Source organism: Tachypleus tridentatus, chromosome 13 (assembly GCF_004210375.1).
Source record: "Tachypleus tridentatus isolate NWPU-2018 chromosome 13, ASM421037v1, whole genome shotgun sequence".
In the NCBI taxonomy this organism is placed as follows: domain Eukaryota; kingdom Metazoa; phylum Arthropoda; class Merostomata; order Xiphosura; family Limulidae; genus Tachypleus; species Tachypleus tridentatus.
Window position 1 is genome coordinate 112,366,915 of NC_134837.1, and position 9,388 is coordinate 112,376,302.

Here is a 9,388-nt window from a genome sequence, read left to right on the forward strand (position 1 = left end):
AAAAGGCTGGAAGTTTAATATTCTCACTTTTTAAAAGAGAAACTGCCTTTATTATTAACTCTTGTTAGGAAGATGAGATTCTGATATCTTGAAATTAGTCACCTAAAAGGTTCATGGTTCGTAGCCTGTTAACACGAAAACGTGCTCCAAACTGTAGGGTCATGAGTGTACTGTAACTGGTGGTCAAGTCCCACTATTTGATCAAATGAGTTGGCAGTGGATGCTGTTGAATGGCTGCCTTCCCTGTTGTCTATCAGTTTAAACTTAAAGATAGCTGTATACAAAAAAACTGAAACAAAAACCTGTTATATAATAAAAAAAACTTGAATATCATTATTATATATCTGATATTCATGTCCAGACATGCAGTCCATCAGTTTATATTAAACACAGAAAATAACAATTAACCATATAAAATATAAGTCACATTCCAACATACTAAATTTCCTGTTACAGGAAGACCATCAGGATGGCACAAACTTAAAGAGATAGCTCTTTGTTGAAGGAACAGATCTTATTAAAATTTACAAAGATAAAACCAAACAGCATGAAAATGGCTGACATACATGTAACACAAGTCTTATTTCAAAACAACTACAGTCAGAGTCCACCTTAGAAACAAGCAAAACTATGACTGTTTGGAGTCTCTCACTAGCGGTTTAAAATATAGACTTAGATAAAATGCATCGATACTTTAATTAACAGCTCCTTGGAGTTTTGCTCTTATGAGTTAAAATGAAAATTTGAAAAGCATTAGTAAATTTACTCTCTCAAAGTGAAATATCTTAAAATAATGAGTACATTCCTACTTTATGTAGTAATGTTATGATATTTCTGTTTTGTATGACTTCAAACACCCTGTTGCTATAGTTCTTTGTTGTTAAGACTGATGCTGGCTGTTAGTAACTCCAGCGATATTTTATCTTCAAGATTTTACACTGAAGTAGACTTCAAGATGCTTTAGCAGGTAACAACCAAAAACATAAGGTGAAATCTTGAAAGTTTAGCAATAAATCATTACTCAGTTAAAGATGATTGTAAAGCCAAGAGACTGGGGTAAAAGAGTAATTAACTTGTTTATTGAAGCAAAGAAAGTACAGTGCTTACCTTTGTTTAACGCTATTTGAAGTTTATTACCAGACATTTTTATTACTTTAAATACAATATCGACTTATATTTCCAAAATGTGTTTTGGTACTGGTTTCTATTTCGTTCTTACAGCTTCATCAGTAACTATCACTAAATTAAAATTAATTTTTAGGTTATCGATAGTTCATGATGAAGCTATCCTGGTAAAATAGTGAACTAATAAGAATAAATTCTGAAGAAATAACTTTTCATTTTGTTGACACATTGAGATCTTCAGCATATCATTCAATTAAAAAAATTTATATTTTACTGTTCCTTACTAATACTGTATTAAAACACATTTTTGCTTCAGTTATATCAGATCTTACAATTTTGAAGTAAAATAACATCTATATTCCTACAACAGATTATATTATTTTAAAGTTCCGTCCGAAAAATGTTATTTTTTTCACCAAAAGAACTTTCGTGCTATTATAAACAAAAACGTTTTTATCATACCCAAGTAGGCCTGAAATGGCCAGGTGGTTAAGGCCAGTTTATTGAAATGGAACAAAAGAAAAACCATGGGAAAAATTCAAATAACTAGAATACAAGTTTTTACGTCTTGCACACGAAAAAAGTTCAATAAACCAGCTCCTGGTTAGGACTTGATATAAACGTTAATAAACAACCCAACATAAATACCAAATGTTATTAATTTAAATAAATAAAGGAGTTATAGAAAAGAATATGAAAAAAAAAATCAAAATTAAACCATTTCTCCAAACATTAAATTATGTGCGCCACCGCTAGGGAAAGCTTGTGTCAGTTTCATATTACAAATATACACAAAATCAACGTGCTCCAACTTACCGTAGAAGGTGAGCTTGTGTCTTAAAGTAAGGTGTAACTAAAACTTCGCAGTTGAACTTAATGATATAAGGAATAATGTTAATAAATTAACTGAAACAAACCCATAACAATAAAAGTATAATTCGCTATCCGACGCTCATATTGTTGTACATTTTAAATATGCGTGAAATTTGCTGACACTTTATATTCAGTCAAAGCATGCTAATATTAATATTAATAATTGTTACGAAATTTTGTACTAGTAAGTCAGCGAAATCGTTCATTTGTAAAATGAGGTTAAGAGTTTGAGATAGAAGTATGTATCGAAATGTTAAGAAACATTTGGTTCGCGAATGTTATTAAATACTACTAGACCTATGCTTAACTGAATAGTGTAGTAAACTAAGTGTAAATAACTATTTATTTGCTGGTGAGTTGTGATTATTTTTACAATAAATTATAAAATGAATAACAGAGGTAGACATAATTCTAACAGTAATTCTAGTAGCCCTACTTTTCATTGCATATTGATTAGTCCTAACGACACAAGTTTTACATTACACGGCAAATTTGTATTTTGAAATTCGCGCAAAGCTACACGAAGGTTATCTGCTCTAATCCATCCCTAATTTAACAGTGTAAGAGTAAGGGAAGGCAGCTAGTCATCACCACCCACTGTTAACTCTTGGGCTACTTTTTTACAAACGAATAGTAGGATTGATCAAACTTTATAATGCCTCCACGGCTGAAAGGGCGGGCATGTTTGTTGCGACGGGAATTCGAACCCGCGACCCTCAAATTACGAGTCCATCTGAATACTGAAATATTGCCCAAATTTTATCAAAATACGTTACCTAAAAATATTTTTTAATATATTATGGAAGAGCAAGATTTTAAGAAAATATGATACATTAGTGTGAATTGTACAGGATCTGTGTCAAACCAAACAGTATAGTATGATTATGATACTGATTTGGTTTAATATAGGTACTTTGATTTTGAACCATCCCTCCTATCTCTGAAATCGAGAAGTTACAGATCGACTTGCATTGCTAACATCATTTATTCAGATTTATTTTCGCCTGAACTTCTAAACATAGTAAACAGAGCTAATTCAAAGGTGGTGTGAGAAGAATTCTCCAAGCTACTTAAATTATTTTAACTACTGTTTCTCTCATTAAACTAAATAAAATTGAAAGCGATGTCTAATTCTGGGTATGTAACAGTTGCAAGGCAGCAACTACATCTTAAAAATGTGCTATGGAAACAAAGATATCGGACATGATCAGATTTTTTTCTGAATGTGTACAGGCACAGTACAAGGATTAATGTGGTTTTTAAGTTTTACCTTTGGTTAGATTGGAAATAAAATTGTAATATATACATTTAATCACAGTATAGAGGATACTAAAAGGGTGATAAGTAATAGAAGACAGTTTATATTAACAGAGGAATATAAACCACTAATGTCTATTATAAATTTGGATAAATAGAACTCAAGAGAAAAGAAAGAAAGTATTTCAAAAACTACTAAAAACCAATTAGGAATGATTCAAAATTCTTTACATCACCTTACAGAAAACTGGCAAGAAACTCAGACAAAGAATAAAAATAAAGATGGAATGAACAGAGACACAGAAAAGAATGAAGTTTCAATAAAATACATTTTTATTACACTTTCTGATATGAGAAATCAATGTTTATCCAGTAAAAATGTATAATATATATAAATATAAGTTGGTAATTCCTTTATTTTATCCACTATTTAGTAGGCCTTAAACCTAACCTATATCACTGGTAAGATACCAGTGTTTATCTGAACATGTATTGGGGCCTCTCACATAAACCACTGTATTATGCAGTTATACACACACATTTTGTGCCTAATAGAATAACATTTTCTCTTCTGTGTTAACTATATTATTTTACATGTTTTTAGTGTAACATTTACTATGCATTTACAACATGAATTCTGTATTTGGTGAACATGTATACAATTGTATTATACAGTTGTTATTTGTACTCTAATTATACATTACTGATATTTTTATATATGATGACGAATCTTTAATGCATATATTTATCAGGGTTAAAAGACTGGATTAAAGTTAACATTTTGATATTAGTCAAAATGTTTGCATTGATTAAATAACAAAAGTAACTTTTTTTAATATAACGTTTGGGAAATATATACACTAATTAAGTAACAAAACTGTGTTTACCAAAACAATACCTGTGTGGCACCAAGACTTAGTTGATATGTATTTATAAAGTAGTCTTGCTTGACCACCTCTTCCAAGTGGTTTCAACTAGATAACAGCATCATTTCATATATTTTAGTGCTTTTTTTGTGTATTTCAGTATTAAGAACAACTGCTACCAAAATTCTATGCTGAATTATAAATTTGTTATTTTCCACTAATGGTTACTATGAGTGTAATTATAAGTTATATCATAGTGCATAACACATCAATACATTAATACGTACATATGTTGTAATTCAAAAGAGAAAATTGTCAAAAATTATTTATCACATTAGATAGTGAAGATTGTAATTTATGAGTTTACATTTATCTTTCAAGTATAAAAGAGAGTTGTAGTACTTACATGAGTCATAACTTGTGATCTAGTTTCTTCGTTCAATATACTGAACAATAAATATCAAATGATTTTATTATAATACTGTTATTAAGTTAAGGATTTTTGTAGATGATGCATTTTATTGAATTTTGGTTTTCAACAACACAAATTTGTTGAACATTATGTAACTCACTATCCTTGTAGTGTTTGTCTTAATTACATCAAATTGATTCAATAATGAAAAATGTCACATTCAGTAACTAATGTAAGCAGTATGGGTTTTTCTTATAGGGCATAGGAAAGCTTCTTTCTAGATTTCTTGCAAATGTGTTTTATTTCTGTAAATTAACATTTTTGATGTGAAAAAGCCCCACATCAATCATGAAATAAAACCTCTCACCTCTGAGAGAGAACCTTTGATAGCCTGTTAACAGATATTATTGTGTAGGCAGAAACAATGAACTATATTCAGGTATTTGGTTCTTTTGTAGGAAGAGTTGGGAAAAGAGGACAACCGAGCATTTGATCCATTTAGATAAAACTCTGACAGAATAATTACTATATTTAACACTGGTCTATAAATCAAATGTAATTTGCATAGCATGACCATACAGGGACTTCTTATCTAGGAAAGAAACATCCAAGCTGTAATTATGCACCACATTCTCATACAAAGTGTATTAAATTTTCATAATAAAAGTAAACTGTTGGTGTGAATAATTTTCATAAATGTTTTGTTGGTACACACATCTTTAGGTAAAAAGTATCTAAATGGGAAAGAGAAATGTTTTGAAAGTACAATGTAAAGTCGTAACACATTTATGATCTGTTTCAGTTTGATTTACATATATGATATTTATAGGGATGTTATTTCTCCTAACTTAAGCCCAAGATTTTGGTAGCATATAGAGCATTTTTGTAGTTTTAGAACAGTTGCAACACAATCAGTCAATGTTCTTAGGTTTCAAAAAGATTATTGCAATTTTTAAAAGTGCTAAATCTACTGCTTAAGATACTGAATTTTAAAACACCTGATATACAAAAATAATAATGTCCATACAGAATTTGTTGACCAGAAAGAATGGTTAGAAACATGCAAAAACAAATATGAATTATTATTTTAAGGGTTCATTATATATTGTGTATACAGTTTATATGAATTAAAATCCAAATATTCAAGTATCAGTATTGTACTCTTTGTGGGAAGAAATAAAATGTGTTAGTTTGTGTAAACACTAATGATAAAGAGTAACCTAAAAAAGTAAATCATATACCTTCCCCTGTAAAAACAGTCTTTTTAGAGCTTTTCTGAAGATAGCAGCTAAATATAGGATAAAAACCAGTTAATATCTAGAAAGAAGTTACCAGTAATTGTACTGTAAACACCAGTTAGTATCTGGAAAGAAATTACCAGTAATTGTACTATAGACACCAATTAATATCTAGAAAGATGTTACCAGTAATTGTACTGTAAACACCACTTAATATCTAGAAAGACATTACCAGTAATTGGACTGTAAACACCAATTAATATCTAGAAAGATGTTACCAGTAATTGTACTATAAACACCAATTAATATATAGAAAGATGTTACCAGTAATTGTACTGTAAACATAAGTTAATATCTAGAAAGACATTACCAGTAATTGTACTATAAACACCAATTAATATATAGAAAGATGTTACCAGTAATTGTACTTAAATTATTGCAAGGATACTAGTATAACAACTGAAAATATTATATTAAAAATTTGCTGGTATTAAGAATAAACAGAAACCAGTACCTTAAAAATGCCCAAGTTAATCCATGATGTGATCTAAATTTAATATAAAAGTGTGGTGGTGTATTTTTGAAAATGACTACATATTAAAATTAGCATGATGTATAGTCTCCACGTGTCTTTTATGTGTGTGTGTATATATATATATATATGCCTGTATATTATTTTCAAGTGATCATGATTTCACCCACAAGTGTGAAGTCCAAGGCTAAGAAAGAAAAGTGTGGAGAAGTAGTTGCTTACAGTGAGGGAGCTGTTCGGCAAAACGCTGCAATTGTAGAGTATTGTCGTATTTCTATGTCAGCTCTGTCTGGTAGTACTGCTGGACTTCTTGGACTGACAGCTGTATATGGATTTGCATTTTACTTCATGATGGCACTTGCTTTGTGGGTGATGTTGATTATGAAAATGGGTTCTGATTGGAAGAAGTACTTCAGAAATCGAACTACATTACTGACGAGTGGACTCTTTGGAGGCCTGTTTACTTACGTGTTGTTCTGGACGTTTTTATATGGAATGGTTCATGTGTACTGAAAGGTAAAGAGCCTGTAAAGTATATCTATATTTGCTTTAGTTTTCCCAAAGCAAAGAAACGCCCATCATTTGTGTACGTGTACATTTGCTCGACTTTAATGGAAGCAGTGTTGTAAGATTGCATTGTTGTTATTACTTGAGTTATTACCAAAGAAATGTCTGATAATCTTGTAATAGTTATTGTGGATAATGAAAGAAGATACAAAGGAAGTACCTGTGGTGGTTTAGAATTTCGTGTTAATAAATGGTTGTAATTTAATATCTGGAAACTGTGTTATTATTTTTACATGTGCTTCATTCTGTGACTTTGTGGTGTTTGTTTTCATTACCAAATATGTTTATCATACTATAATGGACATGACATGCATGTCATTGTCTATGTATGTAATGAAAACTCCTGTACCTTCTGTTGAATGTTAACAGAGACAAAAATTCTTGATACTTTCATCCTTTTGTTATTCAAGATTCAGACAGTTTGAAACAACCATTTTATCAGAGAACACAATTTTAAATCAAATTATTTATTCTAGTCTCAAGATGAACACAACTTTCACTTGGACTATACATGATTTAATTATGTCTTTATTGATGTAATTTTTTAAACATAGTACTGAAAAATTGGAGTTCTTTAAAACCTATTTACCAGTAAGTGGTACCACTTTTAACATATAAAACATTACAGTTTAATACTACAGTTAGTAATTACTTACCACTTTTAACATATAAAACATTACAGTTTAATACTACAGTTAGGAATTACTTACCACTTTCAACATATAAAACAATACAGTTTAATACTACAGTAAAACAATACAGTTTAATACTACAGTTAGTAATTACTCGGCACGACATGGCCAAGCGTGTTAAGGCGTGCGACTCATAATCTGAGGGTCGTGGGTTTGCATCCCCTTTGCGCCAAACATGCTCGCCCTTTCAGCCGTGGGGGCGTTATAATATGACGGTCAATCCCACTATTCATTGGTAAAAGAGTAGCCCAAGAGTTGGGGATGGGTGGTGATGACTAGCTGCCTTCCCTCTAGTCTTAGGCTGCTAAATTAAGGACAGCTAGCACAGATAGCCCTCGAGTAGCTTTGTGCGAAATTAAAAAAACAAACAAGTAATTACTTAACACTTTTAACATATAAAACAATACAGTTTAATACTACAGTTAGTAATTACTAGCACAAACAGCCACCCATAGGATAGCAGTTTCTGCTTGTAATAATAATGCTGACAATGCTAATTAAATTGTGATGTGTGCAGTGACATTATAGAAAAACAAGTTCAGGGACAAGTGTTTAGTATACAGAGAATTTGAATCTCAAGACTGGTACCCATCTGTAAAACCACTCCACACTGAATGTGTTATAAGGGTGATTGTCAAATCCTGATATTCACTGTACTGAATAAACAGTAAAGTACAGTAGACACTTCTGATATACACAGATCAAATAAAATAGATGCTTCTTTGAAACATTGGCAACTAATATTTCTGTCATGTCATGTAATTTAGATTTTTTTTAATATATTTATGGTAACTTATAGCAGATATTTTCTGAACTCAAATATATGGTAATATTAAAAATAAATGTTTTTTTAAACTATTAAATATGTCAATAGTTTAGATTTATCTTTTAATGCTTAACAAACATTAAGCCTAAATTTAGTCCCTAGAATTTATGTTACTGTAACAGTCTGTATTTGGTGCAATTCAATCAGACTTCTGATTCTTCTATGGTCATGTATGTGTTCTATGTGAGTATTAGAAACAGAAAATAAACACACATTTCCTATGACTATTTAACACAGCATCAGTAATGTTAATTTTTAACCATCTTTATCCTTAGCTAGTTTCAGGCTTATTAGTTTCATTGGTAATTAACACTGGTATTCTATATTAAACTTCTTAATTAAGAAAAGGTCCCAGCTGAAAAATGAAGAGATACTGTTTCAGTCAAAATCAAATTTTCCTCAAGATCTGACATACTAAGAAAAATAAATAAGTACATGAGAGATTATGTTGACATACTCTAAGGTATCTGTAGAGAGATAAGGTTGGAAAAGAAATCCAATTAAATTCAGAGGTACACCAGGTATGTCTCCCACAAGAAGGAGGATTTGATCAAGGTATTCATTACATAGTAATACTTGCACATCTTACTGCTTGGTATGATATAAAATGAAATAGAGACTGAGATGGAGTATTAAACAATCGTTTATTATTGGAATGAAACATAAATGTGGTTTGTACTTGTTTACTTCCATAGGACTGGCTCTTCTCTCCCAACCATTCAAGCTAAAACCATGTACCAAACTATTTAAATGAAATATTCCTTAGTTTACAACAAACTTAATTTATCCATAATGGTCATTCTCAATACAACACAGGTGAGGCTGTAACCTCTAAATATCACCTAAACTTGTGTTTTTCACATTATGTTCACTGGAACATCTCATGGTTCTGTGAAAAATTGTTAGGGGTTCCCCCAGTAGACAATGGAGTTCCTTTCTTTAAATGTATTTAAAATTATGAGTCAGTTGATAATATTTCTGTATATGTATTTGCAGTTTT

At 30.6% G+C, this 9,388-nt stretch overlaps 1 protein-coding gene across 5 annotated transcripts; it reads left to right on the plus strand.

Annotated features, from left to right (window-relative positions):
- The first annotated feature begins 1,819 nt into the window (after window positions 1–1,819).
- On the plus strand, window positions 1,820–7,075 carry LOC143239012 (ER membrane protein complex subunit 6-like). 5 transcript variants are annotated; one of them, XM_076479732.1, is made up of 2 exons: window positions 1,820–1,949; window positions 6,455–7,075. In XM_076479732.1, exons 1-2 carry the CDS (start codon window positions 1,865–1,867, stop codon window positions 6,814–6,816), a joined length of 447 nt encoding a protein of 148 aa, XP_076335847.1. In that variant the 5' UTR covers window positions 1,820–1,864; the 3' UTR covers window positions 6,817–7,075. The 5 variants fall into 5 exon arrangements, with proteins under 5 accessions (XP_076335847.1, XP_076335848.1, XP_076335849.1 ...); XM_076479733.1 differs by lacking the exon at window positions 1,820–1,949 and adding an exon at window positions 1,971–2,182; XM_076479734.1 differs by lacking the exon at window positions 1,820–1,949 and adding an exon at window positions 2,219–2,236.
- The last annotated feature ends 2,313 nt before the right edge of the window (window positions 7,076–9,388 follow it).

Coding starts and splice junctions, on each gene's coding strand:
- LOC143239012 (XM_076479732.1), top strand. CDS start 1,865: ATGTGCGCCACCGCTAGGGAAAGCTTGTGTCAGTTTCATATTACAAAT. Junction 1,950..6,454: donor GCTCCAACTTACCGTAGAAG/GTGAGCTTGTGT, acceptor ATTATTTTCAAG/TGATCATGATTTCACCCACA.